An 18,627-nucleotide genomic window follows, 5' to 3' on the forward strand; every position below is an offset into this window, starting at 1 on the left:
ATACCATGCTTTTGAAACACGCATGTTGAGCATGCATTCTTTCCCACCCCGGTAGTTGAAGTGTTATTGTCACATTTGCCAACAGAATACTTGACTGCCTCTGTGCAACCAGCAGCTAAAACTATCAGAAATATAGTCGGGTGAAAATGCATTTCTAAGATTATCGCTGTAAAACAATGATCAAAGTAAATGGTTAAAAGTGTATAGAAGTAAGTAAATATGCGCCGCGAAAAATAGAATACTGGGGATGTACGCGTGGCTAATGTATATATGAAGACACCCATGTTATAACTCGACAGTGAGCATAAGGTGTATGAACACACCATGTGTGTCTGGTGTATAAGAAGACACCTATGTTATACCTAAAAAGTCAGCATGAAATGCATTATCACACCATGTGTGAAGAAATCATGGCCTTATTTATTATATTGCGATTTGATTCTTCTACGTCAAAATATATTAATTTTGGGATACTGTGGTTAAATATCACATCCTCTGTAAACAGTGCATAATCGACCCTAAAATGAGGAAACCGCCTTTACCACCACCATGGACACAAAAATTAATAACCGCTTTATATCACCGAGGAAAGGATATTTTGCTGTCTCTGCAGCAATTGTATTAATTTTTAAGCGGTTCCATGCCGAGACAGTTGTTATACAGAGCATTTCGATTCTTGAAGCCATTTACAATAGGGTGGGGTAAGTTGGGACACGTTTTTATCCCATTTTCTCGTCTCGTTTGGTAGTAAACAAAGAACTTTCAAAGAATTCTGAAACCGTATCCTCACGACTCACATATAGACTATTGTTAAATAATTAAAACATGTTAAGAATATTTGGATATAATGTGCTAAGGTGTTCCGTCTTCCTATGCCCTACGAAATGAAAACGTTAATAAATGAAAACGAACACATAAATATTATGTGCTAAAGGTGCCCGTCTTCCCCCACCCTACTATATTGGTTGCGCTCGCAATACACACCTGGAACTCCATTGCTACATGCCTGTAGCTATGCACTTTGTTATATGCGAAATAAGTTTTCTGCTGTACGCGATATAACTTCGCTATACGCAACCTGGAAAACAGACGTCTTCGCGTACGTATGCTGTATAGTGTATACCAATGCGCTAGGCAAACATTCTATTATATATACACAATGTTGAAAGGGCGACTGATTGATGAATATTTCTCATATCTTATCGCATGTTGTATTCATAGTAACTTATCCATACAATACGCCCTCTGCTTCCAACAGGTGGGCGTATACATTCAAACTCTCAAGTTCATAGCGAGACCGAAACATTATCTGCACCGTATGTGTTATTTGCACCCTCTCGATATTGTAAGTTATTTAGAATGTTAAGTTAAAAACTTCGAATATTAAGAACAAAACTAGACACCGATATTATACACATCAACTAAAATGGCGATAATTTATTGCAGCCTATTGGTGTTGTACGTTGATATATCAAAGTTAGGTCAAATTTACTTTTTAATGCCTCAACTTTTAGTTAAATGTTCCGCAATATAAATGGGATTTAAGTAGTTCGGTTATTAAGTAGTAATTAACCCAACAACGAAAAATCATAAAGTAAAGGTAAAGCGACAGTCATTGCAACACAATATTTTGTTTATCTCTTTAAATACGGTAACGAATGTCAGATAAATTAAAACAACGAAGAAAAGGTAGGCAAGACGACAGTCGATATAACGCGTTAAAATTGAACATATCAGACAAAAGCCTCGGTCTAACTTTTCTGTTGCATAATAGCTTTATCACATGCTGTAAAAAATTGAACATATCAGACAAAAGCCTCGGTCTAACTTTTCTGTCGCATAATAGCTTTATCACATGCTGTAACTGGTTAAGTTATAGGGTAACTTAAAAAATCACTTCTAAAAAAGCAATAACATACAATAAAAGACAAGGTTATCAGAGTATACGTCTTAATATATGGGTCTGAGTACCGGCGAATGACAACAGCTTGTTCGAAGTAGATCTAATACAAAAACGCCTGTCTTTTGAGGTGTCTTAGCTCAGTCAGCTATCTAAGAATCGAAGGACTATCTGTGTATTCAACGCATGCTTGCCTTATATATATACACACTACTAGCGTTTTTTTTTTGTCGCCGTTGAAAAAACACCCACGGTGTTATGAAGCTGCATCGACCTTATAACGTAGAGGAAATTAGTGTGAAAGGGGTAATTAATCAAATGATTACTCTGGTGTACGATAACAGGGCTTACATGCTGCTAGCTTGCAGTTAACCTGCAAGGGTCACTAACACGACGCTTAAATTACCAACGGTGCACGCGTCTTCAATCATAGGCGTTTACTGTTATATGTCAGATACCGGTGGATTTAAAACGTGAACATGAACACGCTGACACTTTCTCGCTAACATAATTGTTCTGCGTGGTAGAGAGCGGGTAATAGCAGTTGTCTTTGAACCAGAGAATACGGTTTCCAGTGTGGTGCTTATGGGTTGTAAAAAATGACAATCTTACATAAAATAAAATATAGTAGGGTGGGGGGAGATGGAACACCTTTAGAATATAATAACCAAATATACAGTTTTATGTTTTGAATTTTTTTTTGAATTTTTTTGGAATTTTTTTTGTTTACTACTATATGCGACGAGAGAATAGAATGAAAAGTTGTCCCATCTTCCCCCACCCTACTATATAATCACCCACTTAGTTACATACATGGCATAACTCCAAGCGAGCACAATGTGTATGAAACAGTACACCGTGTTATAATGACTGTTATTGCTCCTTTATGCGAGGATAAATAAGTTACATATACGTGGTAGCTGGTAAGCGGACACGATGTGTATGAAACATAACACCCGTGTTATAACGACCGCAGTTGCCCTGTCAGTATAAATAAGTTACGTTAAATCAATACCTTTCACTTAACGCATAGTTGGATATGATTACTTAGGTCTAGCGCATAGTAACGTGGTTATAATACACCAGTGCTCATTGTTACATTTTATATATAGTAGGGTGGCGGAAGATGGGACACCTTTAGCACATAATATTCAAATATCCTAATCGTGTCTTAAACAATTAACAACGGTCTATGCGAGTCGTGAGGATACGATTTTGTATTTCTTTGAATGTTGTTTGTTTACTAGCAAATGAGACAAGAAAATAGAATGAATAGGTCTCCCATCTTCCCCCACCCCACTATACTTTATAGTTTATTAGAAATGAGAAACATTAAGTTAATGACTGATTTACACATATACGAAGTTACATTACGTATCCGTATAAAATTACAAATGAGAATCTCAAACCGAATCCCGTCTCTAACTTACTGCGGGTTAAGATGGATACCGTTGGCATATAATATATATTTCCTAATCGTGTTTTAAACAATTAACAACGCTGTTCTAGAATCGCCAGGGTATGGTGATATAATTATCTTCTTAGTTAACTGACAAATAAACAATAAAAGAAAATGAAAACTTAAAACCTAAACCAAGCTATTATTTTTCAATCTTAGGGCTATAACACAAGTTTCGTTGTTTGGCACAAACACGACATTTATAAAACTAATTTGGTTTATCTAACCCAAAACAATGGTGTCTTAAAATATTCAAAACGGCAAAATATTTGTATCTAGTTAATTATACGTTTTGAAAGGCGAAAACAATTCCACGGATAAACGTGAATCATTCAATACGCTATGGATAATTTGCGTCTTGCGTAGTTGCGGTAAAGGAAAACCCATAGCACGTAAAAAAACACACAGTCTACGTGACGAGCCTATACTGGCCTATTGGCGCAACAGCCACGGTTTTTAAATAACGTTCTTTTTCACACTGTTTATCCATATAATATTTTAACGACTGTTGTTTTGCTGTTGATTTCCTTCTCTTCGTTCTTTAATTAACATGATCTTCGCTATCGTTCGAAGAGATAAAAAATATGTTATGTAATCAGGGTATAATGGTAGAAACGGTTTGAAGAATTCTATGTTTTGAAACAAATGAAGCCGTGTTACACCGCCTATGTATAAACGTAGTCAATATGATGTTTTAAATTACAGACGGTGCATGGCACGGAGCGTGAAAAGTAACCGAAACAAAATTACCTATGACGCCAACGTTTTGTTTTATTTCTTTGTCGTATGGGGAAGTGAAGACAACCAACGTAAAGAACTGGAGATGGCAAACAAGTTTCCCACCACGTTCAAAATACGTTTCTATCTCCTGGACATTTCTAGTTGGAGATTTAACTCTAAGGTTGGGGTAAGATGGTTTAAGTTTCTGCTATATCCCCCATTTAGTAGAAAACAAAGAACATTTACTGGCGAATTGTAGAATCCTTTTTTACGACTCATAAGAGAAAGTTGTTAATCCCTAATACACGATTAGAAAAAAAAGGTTTAATGTGCTAACTGTATCTCATTTTACCCCAAAGTACTGTAAGCTTTTTCTCAAGGAAGACAACGGTTTCGTTATCACGGTAGTTTAGCATAAATATTTATCCCGATTTTTGTTATTTCTAAGTTAAGGATTTAAGTTTTGGATGGAATTTGTGGGTTTGTAATTTACAATGCTTTTGTAATTTGCAAATGTCGCAAATAATGTGTTTTCCAGGTTGCATAATCTGCCCATGCGTAGTCGTAAGTATGCGTTCATATAATTCTGTAATTTTTTTGTTTAATATCTATCACTTATATGTCGTTGGACGATTCTCATTGCAATAAATAAAATACACCAAGTGCTACTAAATCTACTCCAAACAATGGTAAATAGACGTATATTTCGCCAAAAGCGAAACGCCGACAGTCTCAGTCTATTATTAATATGGACGAATGAATATAGTAGGGCGGGGGAAGATGGAACACCTTTTCAATTTTTTTCGTCCCATTTAGTAGTAAACAAAGGAAATTTAAAGAATTATAAAGTCGTATCCTCACGACTCCTATAGACCGTTGTTAATTGTTTAAAACATGATATTTCGATATTATGTGCTAAAGATGTCCCCCACCCTACTATAACATATACTGTGTATTTGAATAAAATACTTAGAACGGTGTGTAATTGGCAAAGTATCTCTTTCAACCCATTTGAACGCACGAAGAATCAATCTTAATGAAATAACCCTATGGCATACCGAACACACAACAGTTTCTTTCAATGTACCCTCTAATAAAATATGGCTGTCGAAAAATGTTTCATTTCTTAGGACTGTTGTTGCGGTTACGAGACCTGTGCATATCCGCACAATGAACGTAACAATCAATAGCGTTGTGTTGAACCTGATGGGTTCAACTCGATCAAAATATTTTGATCTTCTGCTGCATGCACCTAATTGCACTTTATTTGCATAGTATAACATGGTATATTCATACACCTCATGCTCACTTTCTAGTTATAACATAGATGTATGTTTATACGCCACACACACATGGTGTATCCACAATCTCACTGATTATTTTATCAAGATTATCTCAGTACTTTGTAATTGAATAATGGAAACGAATACAAACTGTGGTCTCTAGATACTGATGTATATTATGCATGCGCCGTGTTATAGGCCCCGCTCCCATAACAAGTACAACTCGCATAGAAGCGATTCCCCAAACTGCATATCGTCGCAAGTAGTAGGCTACTATATGTTTTTATGTTGACACATAGAAATTAGGAAACGTTATATAGTACTGTGGGGGGGATGGGACACAGTTAGCACATAATGTACAAATATCTTGATTGTGTTTTGAACGATTAACAACGGTCTATGGAAGTCGTGAAGATGCGTTTTTATTTTTCTTTAAATTTTCTTTGTGTACAACCAAATGGGACGAAAAAATAAATAAAAATGCGTCCCATCTTCCCCTACCCTATTCTATAGCAGACAGGGGTAAGATGGTCCATGTTTTTACTGTTTATTATCGTTTTGTTTGGTAGCAAACAAGGATTTATTTACAGAATTTTATAACCGTATCCTGACATGTCAAAACAACATCAAAATAATGTCCCTTACAAGTTGATATTTAATAATAAACATTACCCTACCACCATGTCCATTAGTGCGTTTTTGCCTCATTACGTGTGAATTGTTGTTTTTGTAAACCTTCAAAAACCAACATAAAAACTCAGCTTTCGTGGCGCGAAAATGCAGTTTCGTGTAAAGGATAAACAAAGACTAAATATATAGGGCACGTTCTTTCAACAGGTCGATTTTGTTTCGAAAATCATTGTTACAGAGTAACACCTTGTTAAACGTCAAAAATGCGCTTATACGTTTTTTCATACCAGGTAAGCCGTCGAATAGGAATATGTTAAACCGTTAATTGCACTCCTAACTGCCGAAATGATTGACGTTATAAAGATCAAAACCTCACAGCCGCCACAGCCGCCACACCCGGGCGCGTTTGATTTTACTTGCTTGAATGGTTGGCTGGTTGGACACAAACCACTTGATTGTGATTTTTTGAAACTAATTGTGTAAGTTGTTTTTTAGAAACTAATTGTGAAAGTTGTTATTTAGAAACTGATTGTGAAAGTTATTATTTTGGTAAGCTATAAAAATGATTGGGAAACATAGTCCTGAAAATTAGCTCACCAAAGCTAGACAATTAATAAAACTATGGATCATACACGGCCTACTAGAGCCATACTGCAACAAGTTTATTCACATATAGCAACTATTTAGTCGAATAACCTACGAAAAAGAGCACAAGGTGTCGGCGTAATTCGATCTCTTATATACGCTTAAATACATTACACCGTTGTTGTATGAATGTAACTTATTTATCCTCGCGTGGGGGGGCATCGGCAATCGTTAAAACGTGGGTGTTCTGTTTCATACACCTCTTGCTCGCTTATACGAGTTAGTATACTCATGTAACTATATTTAACTTTAAGTGCCAACATTTAACATTCTGTCTAACTAAACTGTTAGGCTATCATTAAACTGTAGCTCAGGTAGTACATAGATATTCCACAAAACGTTAAATAGCAACTTGCAACTAATTCAAACAAAATACGTATACTGATTTAGGTACGGCTTGTACTTTTTTACAAAACAAAAAAAACGAATAACTCGTGCTATTTCCACCATGCCAGGCTTACGCAAAACCCTCACGTACAGCGACACAAAAACAAGTTGACCGTAACGTGAAATACAAATGCATGACTATACAAACGGTCTTAAAAGGAATCGTACACTGCGATTTTACCACCTGCCTTTTAACATGAGAGTAAATGTATAATAAGCCAATGTATGGGTTTGGCCACACACACGCACATAAGTCGCATATTTATAATTTTGAACGTTAGACGTCATTTTTTGGCAACGTCATTTGTATGCATTTAGACGTAACATCTATGTATATAAATATCCGAAGTTGGACGCATAGCAGCCTAAAACTTAATAAATACAGAAAGCAAGTTACTTACAGTATATGGACACTGACTTTAAAGTGCACTGGTTTATAAACTATGCTCATTCTAACTTGTGCTGATTACTATAACGCCAATACTTTGCTTTTGCCCTACTAGGCTACTACCTGTTCAACACAAACGCAAGCGCTCACAAGCAAAAATAATCATTGAAAACGTTGTTTCTGTACCTTACCGCGCGTTTAATTACGCTTGCAGCGTCTTATAATCACATTATCTTGAATGTCGAGGCATCCGGTTACGATAATACAATACAGGTCATTGTATATTAGATACCTTTCAGGTATAGCAGAAAGGGGAAAGGCGGGACACCATTAGCACATAATATCTAAATAGCCGGATTGTGTTTTAAAACAATTAACAACAGTCAATGGAAATAAAGATACGGTTTCATAATTCATTGAATGTTCTTTGTTTACTACCAAATGAAATAAGAAAATAGAATAAAAATTGTCCCACCTTTCCCTGTCCTACTATATATATATATATATATATAAGTCGCTGTAAATAAGATGCCATAATATAATAGGGTTTTTACATGTTAAAGTTAAACGCACCTATATTTAAAGTTGATTTATAGTTTTATACAAAGGTAACATATGGAATAACTTCGGCGTGTTATAACGACTAACGAAGTATTGCAACTTTGTGGGTAATTATTTTATTCTGCATTTGACTGCTATTTAGACAGCAAACTACTGACCACTGAGATGGAACACTACTTTTCTTATAAAAAAACGTACACGCCTACAAACTTATCACCATCGCGCCTCGATCCCGGTATCCTCGGGTTACGACGAGAACTCCCTGTCCAAGCGCCACGTCATCGACGGTGTTGAAACTAACCAACATTTCAGTTGTCAGGCGTACAGGTTGCAGTCTTGTATATAATTGGAATTCTCGCCAACGTGTTGATAAATGGGGAAGTGATTTGTTTACAAGGGGGGAAACAGCCATGTAGAAACATACACCGCGGCAATGCAGTGCTATGTTCTACATTGTGTACTACCTTACACACCTAGTATTGTGGTACACTAACAGTAAAATTACAAACGTAGCCTATATTATACAATGCTGTGTAAGTTGTAGTTAATTATTTATGTCAGTCCGGATTACTACAAAAGGCAAACAGGCAATTGGTTCAAGGCAGTTATGGTCATTACTTGGTTTCCCAAATTGCCAACCAAATAGAAAAACCCGTAAGCGTGCTCGAGGACACCCGTGCTATAATTTCTAAAGTTTCCTCAGCAAACAAGGAACATTTGTTTATTTAAAATATATGGTAGGGGAAGACGGGACGCCTTCAGCACAAATATCTAAATATTTTGATCGTGTTTTAAAGAACTAACAACGGTCTATGGAAGTCGTGAGGATACGGTTTATAACTCTTTAAGTCTTCTTTGTTTACTACCAAATGGGACGAGAAATAGAATAAAAACGTGTTCCATCTTTCTCTACTCGAATTTATAACTTCCAAAGTTTCCCCAGCACACGAGGATAAACAAGTGACATTTATTCATTTAAGTCACCAGGAACACTTCATCACATGGAATGGTCATTGATTAAGCGGACTTTGGTCAAAGTTTATTTTACCGATACTTGTATCATTAGTGAGGCACACAATATTTACAACCTGTAGTACGCCTATAGCTACTCCCAACTTGTTGTTAAACTTAACAAAAAGCGTTCGTGCGTTTATTACGCTAGCAATGTGTGTTGAAAGGTACGCTTATTTTGGCAAAATACACAAGTCGCTTTACATCAAAAACATAGTTGAAATGTTACACTTGTTCACAATGCATACTCACATTTTCTGGGGATATCTTTCTAAACTACTATAGTACCAACAACACAGCAGTGAGAGCATGCACATAGTTACGCATGCTTACGTTGCAATTCATAGCCATAACACCTACGAATTAACATCTAAAGGGGCACGTTACGTGCGTGCAAACAGTAAGACAAAATGATATAGTAGGGTGGGAGAAGAAGGGACACCTTTAGCACATAATATCCAAATATCCTGATCGTGTTTTAAACAATTAACAACGGTCTACAAGAGTCATGAGGACATAGGTTTATAAATCTTTGAACGTTTCTTGTTTACTATTAAATGGGATAAGAAAATAGAGTCAAAAGGTGTCCCATCTTCCCTCACCCCACTGTATAATATGCACGATACCAATCAGCGTTATAGAACTTTCGATTGATCAAAACCTCTTACCTTATCTTCAATATATGTCAGAAAGCTAACTTTAGCTATTACATCTGGCAAAGCCTAAATAACTGGTAAAACATACAGAAAATTGGTTGAAATATATTTGCGTTGTTATTTTACAACTACACAAACTACTTTCTGCATAAAAACTCTCCTGAGTCTAGACCACACAGCAATATATCACTGACAACTTCTCTATCATAGCTACGTGCCAATTGACCCTTCAGTGTCATGTGTTATTACAGGATTGGTTAACCGCTCGCCACTGCCACTTAACTTATTCAACCATACTTCTATCTCCCTAGTTTGTCAAGAGCCCGTTCCTCGTGCGGCTGGTGGACTTGCACCGTTCATTGCCTCTGCAAACCTCCATGCAAGAAGAACTCATGAATTCAACCATTGCTGTGACCGGTTTGGAAGTAAACAGCAACGCTGCTGAGGCTATATTTGATCGAAGTACGTTTTTGTTCAGCGATACGAATTTACTATTGTTAAACTTGTCCTGGATCGCTGCAGGATCTCAATTATAAATGTATAAAAAAAACTTGCTTTCATCCGCGTGGCCGGAAAATTACAGTCGTTATAACACGGGTGTTCATACATCTCGTGCCCGCTTTCCAGTTACCAAGTATTTACTTTGTGGGTGATTATATATAACAGAATACCAAACGACTGGCCTGAAACCAGTAGTCCGTTTATGTCGGCTTTCAATTACCAGAATATCGCGTGAGCGTGCTAAATTCGTATATATGGTTAACGAAATCAGACTTGCTTGAAAAAAGATACGCAAGCTTTCTATATCATACATACTGCTTTGATTTTACTATCAACAAAATCAATTCCCTGCCACGTAAAAAACACGCATGTTTTGATCAAGCTGTTTTCGAAGTTGTCAAATACATATAAGGCCACAACGTGATCCAGATTGCAACTGAATATTGGTTAAAATCACTCCATTAAACCACCAGTCCTACACAGTGGTTGGCTATTGCAAACATTTATCTATAAAGGTTTTGACGTCATCCATTTCCTGCAAGGTAACAAGGGTGTGTTAGTTTTCTATCAACACGTTGTATCCCAAATGTGGGTTATAGCATTGTTGCCATTTTATCACTGACACACAATATATGTGTAAGACACCCATGTTATAACTCGTCAGTAAAGATGAGGTGTATGAATATACTATGTGTGTCTGGTCAATAAAAACTCCCATGTTATAACTGGACAGTGGGCATGATGTGTATGAATACACCATGTGTGTCTGGTGTATAAGAAGACACCCATGTTATAACTCGACAGCGAGCATGAGTTGTATGAATATACTATGTGTTTCTGGTGTATAAGAAGAAACTTAGTGTATAACTAGAATGTTGTAACTTAAACTGTGTAAGAACATCTATGTTATAGCTTGAAACTGGACAGTGAACATAACATACCTGGCTTGCATACAATGCATAGCATTATATATCCAACAAACCAAACAACATACCTCGTCACATGACTGGTGTCCCATGCCTTGATAAGGTTTAAACTCAGTGGTGAGATTGAGATCCTTTCTTGCATTCTGTAACAGCATGTTGCTCATCTGGCCAAACTGGAATGGTAACATGGGGTCTGATGTGCCATGGGCTTGGAATATTGGGCACTTCTGTGCAGTTAGACTTATTCCCCCTTCACCCTGTGTTGTGTAACATATGGAATAAAATGTACAGAAAAGAGAAAAATAAAGTAGAGCAAATTGAGATATAAAATTATTGTTTAAAGGGAAGTAAAAATGATGTACACACTACAATAGAGTGTTGAGGTAATGGGCAAATCTGGCCTAGCCCTAAATCCTAGGTCCTCAAGGACCTCACCCATATAAATACACTACAATAAAAGAAAGCGACATGCACTTTACTATAATAATGTTAATTATAATATGTTTTAACCATTATAGGCAGAAATCTTGTATTTGTATGGTACAGTATTTATAGAAATATTAAAAATGTCATAAAACATGGCATAACAAAAAACAAGAAGCACATTGAAAATAATTTTTACAACAACTGAAATGCAAAATTTGTTAAAAAAATTAAATTTATGATTTTTTTTTACTTTTTTTTTCTACTTACAGTGGCAAATGCTTTATGCAGTGGTAAGTATGAGCTGAGTGCTATCACACCTCCAAGTTGCTGTGGGTGTGTCAAAGCTGTGTATAATGCTAAGGCCCCACCCTGGAATGAAAATATTTTTTTTGTATCCTAATCATTACGGTAAAAAAGATTAAAAAATTGTTAAAACGAAAATGCAAGATATTTTCCATAGACAATTATGTTTTGATAGAAATTATGTAACACATACTATAACATCACCATGGCATGTACAATGAGCTACAGACATTTGTATACTCAAAAGTCGTAGCGTTAATGTGCCACGAAGCTACAGGCATTTAGGTTTCTTTGGCATGCGAGTCATATATTTTCAAAAGACTTTGTTAATGCTTATGTTCAGTGGCGCAGCAAGCAAAAAAATTAGGGGAGGTTTTAATCAAAAAAATTTCAAAAATATTTTTTAAAAATATAGGTTTTAATTATTTTTTTGGGGGGGTTTAAAAAGGGGGAGGGGGGCCCGCGACACCCTAAAACCCCCCTGGCTGCGCCATTGCTTACGTTATATGCTTTAAATAAACAAGACTTACCATGGAAAATCCTCCCAACATAATTCTATTGCTTGGTATGTTGTGTTCATCCATTTCTGTCTTGATTATCTCACGAACTAAAAAAGAAAAATCTGTTAACTAATTACTGCATTGTTTCTTAATGGATCATGGCCCATATATTATCTTTTCTATGATTGATCAACAATTTGGACAGCACATTTTCTGACCACTTGGTTTGGAACACATACGCCAATAAGTATAAGTATCAGCACCGAGATTGAACCCGATACCAATCAGTTACAATGCAAGAGCCTAAACATCTTATCCACACAAGAAACAGCCTTACTGTTACTAAATAAAAACTAGTTTCAATTCAATATCTTGCATTTCAACTTTAAGACAATATTAAATAGCAGCTGCTAATCATATTTACAAATCATAGGAAATTAGAGCACTGCTATCAACGGGAGTGGAACATGTTCGGATTAATGAAGTAACATGACCTTACTTTTAGCAGCGGATGCTTCAATTCCTTTCTTATCCTCCACCGTATTCGGTCCCAAGCCTTTCAGGTCATACCTTCAAACATGGGGTCACATTTGTAAGAAATATTATTTACAGTAATTAGTTGTGATTGGTCAAATGAAACCTAATTCATGTAGACGGGACTAAAATAGTAAATACCATTTTCTACAAGGGTGTGATCCTATAGCAAGGCACCCCGGGGCCAGAACTGACACATTTTCCAGGTTTAAATGTTGACAATGTAATTTATTTACTACTGCGAAGTATTAAAAATGGGACTTAAGCTAGAATTGTCCATTACCCCTTAATTTTTATATTAGCATTATAATATAATAATTGGGGTAATGGGACAATTCTGGCCTAAATCTTAGGACCCATGGCAAGCCATGCTGCGGGACCCACAATGTTACTTACCATGCTGGCATTACAAATCCTCCATTCATTGTGACAGAGATCGATGGCCTGTATATAAACATAAGGTTATAAACACATGATGCAAAGGCACCAAACCTGGGGTGGCAAGGTGGGCAAGTCCACCCTCAAATTTCCTGCACTGCATTAATCAATAAACATTACAACCAATGAGTTAAATTCGGATCACAGGAATGCATATCTAACTATCCTGCCTCCCCTGCATTTAAAAAAGTATGGCGCCTATGACCTAATGTAAAAATAATATCACGCATTCAAGCTTTCAATAAAACTGTTCTTTATAATGACTATGTCTGTATCTAGTACTTTATCAGTTCAATAAATACATTAAGAATACATTATGTAGATTGCAATGTGTTTTATAAATTATAAATTAGCTATGACATTTATAAGTTGGTTTACACAGGTTTAAAATGGGAATGAGTGGGCTAAATAAAATTACAATTACAATGTGTTTTATGAATTATAAACTAGCGATGATGCGTACTAAATTATAAGTGCAGGTTTATACAGGTTTAATATGAAAAGGATTATAAAAAGCATGCGACCAATTTTTATATACAATTTTTTTTCCAAGAAATTAAACTTATGTTATATTAGAAGTTATATAAAAACTATGTTGTCTCAATAGAGACATATTTATTAACCACAAATAATGGTGGTTGTGCCAATTTACTAATCATTGCAGCCAAGTCACAACTATTAATCTAAACACCTTATCTTATATTATGTTTGGACTATTTAGTTATATATTAATTAGGGATGCACATTACAGAATTTCGAATCCATGAGATTCGAATCCTTTTGTATTCGAATCTATTTACGGGATTCGGTATTCTGTTTAATGCCGTCATTACACGTCATCTCATATACTATATTAACAATTTTTGAAAGTTATTAATTTTGAAAAAAAATATTTTTGTGTTTGTGGGACTTTCGAGAGTAAACGTTTCGTAACGTCTTTTCATAGCCTGCTATACGTTTCATGACGCAAAAACTACCCAATAGTACAATTTTTGATCATTTTACAACTCAAGATCCAACAAGGCTGTTATGAAAGGGTCAATAAACTGACTTTTGTGGGTAAAATTTTTTTTTCCTATAAATATAAAAAGATTCGAAATTCTAGATTCGGAATTCTAGATTTGAATTAAAGTATTCTAGGATATCCTAGAATACCTAATTATTCTGTAATGTGCATCCCTACTATTAATATACTATATTACTTTATAAAGTTCTAGTTATTTTAAATAACCAACATACGCGTTAGGGAAGATATATCGTACGTGATTCTTCCTTAATTCATCAAACCCATGGTACCAACCAGCCCTATGGAAGTATGTATATATAAATTATATATAAAACATAATGAAACAGTAGATAAAGGTATGTATATAAAACAGTAGTTAATGCAGTTTAATGTAATATAGGGGAGTCCCTAAGCATGGGGATAGGCCTTGTAATGTATGTTAAGGAAGTCATTATTACCTGTTTTTTTGTACAAAAAAATGCAAAATAATGCAAAGCTCTTGAACATGAAGATAAACAACGTCAAGATTGAAATTTTATAAAAAGAATAATTTTGGTTTTCTATTAGCACTTAAATGTATTACAGACGCTGGAATAAATTATCAATATGTTCAACCATACCCAGTGTCTCCTAGTCCATGAAGAAATATAACCTGTGTGGGATAAACAAAATATAACAATCAATAAATGTTGCAATGAAATAATAATAATATTTACATTGTTGTAAAATTATGATTACTGGAGGTATTGTGATATATGGTTGGGTGGGGGTCTGGGGGAAGATGGGACACCTTTTCATTCTATTTTCTTGTACAATTTGGTAGTAAACAAAGAACATTCAAATAATTATAAAATCGCATCCTCATGACTCTCATAGACCGTTGCTTATTGTTTAAAACACGTTTAGAATATTTGGATATTATGTGCTAAAGATGTTCCTTCCTACCCCACCCTACTATATATATATAATCAACCACTAACTGTAGTTTACCTATCTGTAACTACATTCAAAGTACAAATATCAAGTCTTAAAGATAAGATGTGTTAAATAAAATATACCCATTTGACTACATCTACCACACATAAGTATTTTGTAAGCCATAACGCATACAATGCAATGATCATATCATCCATATGTTATAACCCTTACAAGTTTCAATGCACTAAAAAGGGAACAAACCACAGTTTAAAAAAACTACAATAATCATGCTATTGTTTCTATATCATTGGTCGTTGAAGAACGAGCGCCCAATGTTTAAATATTAATGTTTATGCATTATATATTCCATACACAGCAGTATGATCAACTCACTGAGGCAGTAGCTGGTACTCTTGAATTATGAAGAAAGAATTGTGGTGAAACCGACATTTTCGTATCCAGGCCCCCAGCTTCGCGTGTTATACTGCGTTTAAATTATAATTACCAATTATTGTTGGTTGTCATGGCCCATTTTAAAATAATAATACACATAAGTAAACCATATCAATACCAGGGGTGACTTTTGTGTTTGAAACAGGCCTGACTTAATGACTCAAGTTTACAAGAACATAAAACACAACGCAAGATTCATAACTAGTTAATATTCACTGTGAAATTTTTGCAACCACCATGAATTTAATTCATAGTTTCAGTCTCTGGCCTGTTAATGCTGGACTTTAAAAATTTATTGTAACTGTAAGAGTTGTGTTATTATACCAATACGTAATGGGTTGAAGGCTTGTTGCTGCTACCATTGTGGGTGTATGTGTTCTTGGGCTTTACACGCCCCAAAAATAAACGCACAACAGGAATAATTCATGCCACATACTCACATGTAGAAGTGATAGGAATATGCCAACAGTGCAGCGAACAAACAAGTGAACAAAACTATTTTGGCCACAGTTTGAGGTTGAAACTTCACAATGATTAAAATGCAAAATATACCAGGAAAAAAGACATGAAAATCTAAAAAGGATATTTAGAGTGTTTAAATGTAGCAACATAATAAAGTTGTTCATTTTTGCAATGATAATTTTACTTATTTAGCATATATGCATATTCATAGGCACCAATCCTTTTATGCTAGAGGACACAAAGATAGTTGGATACACATTTCTAGCTACTTTAACTTATTGGTTCTGATGTTTACTGACTAATGCAGTGCAGGAAACTTTAGGGTAGACCTGTCCACCCTGCCACCCCAGGTTTGGCGCCTATATTTGAAAAATGTAATGCACTTTCCTTGAATAAAATAGCAACGATAGGCCTATATTATGCATAAACAAATTATGGAAAAAATCATTATTTGAGAAACCTCATGTACCACATATACGATGTGATAGCAGATAAAGAAAACCAAGTTATCATGTAAGATAAATGTTCATCTCTCAAACTGACACGGGTTTGGCCTCCTATGGGACCACCAGGTACTGAGGATTCAAACACAGCATCTAGTAATATAGGTTCAGCACCAGTTAAGGAACCCATTTGATCAAGGTCTTTATAAAACCAGTGGTTACGAACGGGGTTGTTTTTTGGAGACAAAGGTGGTCGTTTTTCATTATGTCGAAGCAAGCCAACTATTTCGATTTCCTTCTCTATTTGCCCTGACATTCTCGCCTTTGGATTTTTTTGCTCCTTTGGTACAAATCCTCTGTTAACTAAGATTGTTATATCATGGTCTGTAACATGGAATGGTGTGATTACCAACACACCCATGTTCTTGTTCTGTATTGACATCACGGACCCCGCATCAATTGGTTTATTTTTTGACCTGTCAATCAAAGATCTTGGCTCAATGTATAATTCCTTTGAGTGGTCGAATGTTCCACGGACAATTAACGGACGATATTCCAAATTCTGAAGCTCGCTTAAGTCAGTGGGAAACAGAATGGGCTCTGCTGTGGTTTTTTGTTCCAGTTCTTTAATTAAATTACTTTTCCAAGCCTTTCTTCTCCATTGCCAAACCCCCAACCCAAAGGCACTAGCAGGGAATGCGAGCATTAGCCACTTTCCTGTTGGATCTTGGGTTCTATTTTTAGAATATTGTCGTGGATTTATTGACTGAAGATTTTTAGCCGAGTTGGAAAACGAAACCTTTGTTGTTGTGGAAGCTTTGTTGGCAAAAATAAGCATGGCATATATTTTCTGTCTCAACATTTTTACTTTAAATTTATTCACACAATAGTTGTTAGCATTCCTGTAACATAATAAGCATGTCATAGACATTGGCACATAGCAGCAAAAAAAACTTGACATGACATTCAGTTAATTTTACCCAAAGCCAATTAAATTTACCACAGATCGACTTTATACAATTTGATAAAAATAATAATTTTAAAATGGTTTGATTTTGACTATTTCTTAGCACTATGTAGATGCAACGCAGCATCTTCAGATACTACAGTTTGTGACAACTTAAGTTGTTCTTTCAACTGTTCTGTATATTTTTCCAGCAAAGGAACTGGCTTTCTATTTTCAAGTTCGATTTTCATTTGTTTTTCCAAAGCTTCTTTTAAAGTTAATCCAACCCAACTTGCCTCTTCTTTATCCATAATATATTTTCCATATTTTTTGAGAATCTCTTCTTGTTTAACAGGATTGTTGGGAAATAGATTGTCTTTATCTGCTAAACGTAGCAATATTTCTCTTTTCAGTTTTGAACCAAACTCCTGTAGAACCGTAGACGAGGTGTTAAGAATAAAAAAATCAAATCCATAAGCTTCGTCAATCAAGTCAAGAGTCAACCCAGTAACAGTTGTTTTAAACTTTTTATCCAAAATCTCACTGTACAAAGTTCTCGTAAACAGTTGAGGTTTCCACACTTTGTAGTATTTTCTTGACATCTTTTTCCCGCGGGCATATTTAAACCCCCAAACTATCCCCTCCCCACCCCATAACCCTTCTCGTGATTCAGGAGGGTACCTTACTTGCAAAGGTATATTCGCAACTCTTTGAGGTTCGCCGTTTTTACCTTTTACCCATAGTCCTGAAGCCTGTGGCCTTTTAGTTCCTGTTTCAATCTTCTGATACAACATTGGCTTTGGTTCTTCATAATCTTCCCGCCATTTTTCTGGTAACTTTGAATAAATTGGGTATTTCACAGCAGGGTCAAACAAATATGAGTTTCTTGGCAGCTTATGAGTCCAACTAGATCTCCCAGGCTTGTACCCAGGCAATGGTATTTTATGCAACGGCAGAGGAATTCTTGGCATGCTGAAATGCAAGAATCCTAACCTTAAACCAGAAACCTACGAAGTGCAGATACTAATTTAATGAGCGTATTATCTACCATATTTGGGCGTTAGTGAAAAATCCTCGGGTACATAGCAGAATAGGCTGGTGGAAAGTGTTAGGGGTTGGTAGTTAGAAGGT

The 18,627-nt window shown here is 35.6% G+C and overlaps 4 protein-coding genes across 4 annotated transcripts in view; all 4 read right to left on the reverse strand.

Moving 5' to 3' along the window:
* The window catches only part of LOC101242954, a 17,036-nt gene extending 7,684 nt beyond the window's left edge, over positions 1–9,352 (reverse strand). The window contains exons 1-2 of the mRNA XM_018817883.2: positions 9,237–9,352; positions 5–166 (exon numbers count right to left, since the gene is read on the reverse strand). Of these exons, the coding sequence (XP_018673428.1) occupies positions 5–152 (148 nt within the window). The 5' untranslated portion in view covers positions 153–166; positions 9,237–9,352. The remainder of the gene's footprint in view (positions 1–4; positions 167–9,236) is intronic.
* Positions 9,353–10,442: 1,090 nt separating this feature from the next.
* On the reverse strand, positions 10,443–16,234 carry LOC100178038 (acyl-protein thioesterase 1-like). Its single transcript, XM_002126200.5, has 10 exons — positions 16,086–16,234; positions 15,586–15,676; positions 14,895–14,926; positions 14,508–14,573; positions 13,227–13,274; positions 12,796–12,866; positions 12,327–12,403; positions 11,761–11,862; positions 11,136–11,324; positions 10,443–10,676 (listed from the first exon to the last, which is right to left on the reverse strand). The coding sequence occupies exons 2-10, from the start codon at positions 15,640–15,642 to the stop codon at positions 10,632–10,634; spliced, it is 687 nt and encodes a 228-aa protein (XP_002126236.1). The 5' UTR covers positions 15,643–15,676; positions 16,086–16,234; the 3' UTR covers positions 10,443–10,631.
* On the reverse strand, positions 16,219–17,526 carry LOC100180405 (surfeit locus protein 1-like). Its single transcript, XM_002126289.5, has one exon. It carries the CDS (start codon positions 17,509–17,511, stop codon positions 16,555–16,557), a length of 957 nt encoding a protein of 318 aa, XP_002126325.4. The 5' UTR covers positions 17,512–17,526; the 3' UTR covers positions 16,219–16,554.
* On the reverse strand, positions 17,453–18,537 carry LOC100178785 (39S ribosomal protein L28, mitochondrial). Its single transcript, XM_002126267.5, has one exon. It carries the CDS (start codon positions 18,465–18,467, stop codon positions 17,610–17,612), a length of 858 nt encoding a protein of 285 aa, XP_002126303.1. The 5' UTR covers positions 18,468–18,537; the 3' UTR covers positions 17,453–17,609.
* Positions 18,538–18,627: the final 90 nt, after the last annotated feature.

Source organism: Ciona intestinalis, chromosome 1 (genome assembly GCF_000224145.3).
Source record: "Ciona intestinalis chromosome 1, KH, whole genome shotgun sequence".
Lineage (NCBI taxonomy): Eukaryota > Metazoa > Chordata > Ascidiacea > Phlebobranchia > Cionidae > Ciona > Ciona intestinalis.

Excerpts from the sequence above, each read along its gene's own strand:
- LOC100178038 (XM_002126200.5), bottom strand. The coding sequence starts at position 15,642 with ATGTCGGTTTCACCACAATTCTTTCTTCATAATTCAAGAGTACCAGCT. Across the intron at positions 14,574-14,894 it reads CATGGACTAGGAGACACTGG|GGCTGGTTGGTACCATGGGT; the intron begins GTATGGTTGAAC and ends ATACTTCCATAG. Across the intron at positions 12,404-12,795 it reads TGAAGCATCCGCTGCTAAAA|TTCGTGAGATAATCAAGACA; the intron begins GTAAGGTCATGT and ends TTTCTTTTTTAG.
- LOC100180405 (XM_002126289.5), bottom strand. The coding sequence starts at position 17,511 with ATGTCAAGTTTTTTTTGCTGCTATGTGCCAATGTCTATGACATGCTTA.
- LOC100178785 (XM_002126267.5), bottom strand. The coding sequence starts at position 18,467 with ATGCCAAGAATTCCTCTGCCGTTGCATAAAATACCATTGCCTGGGTAC.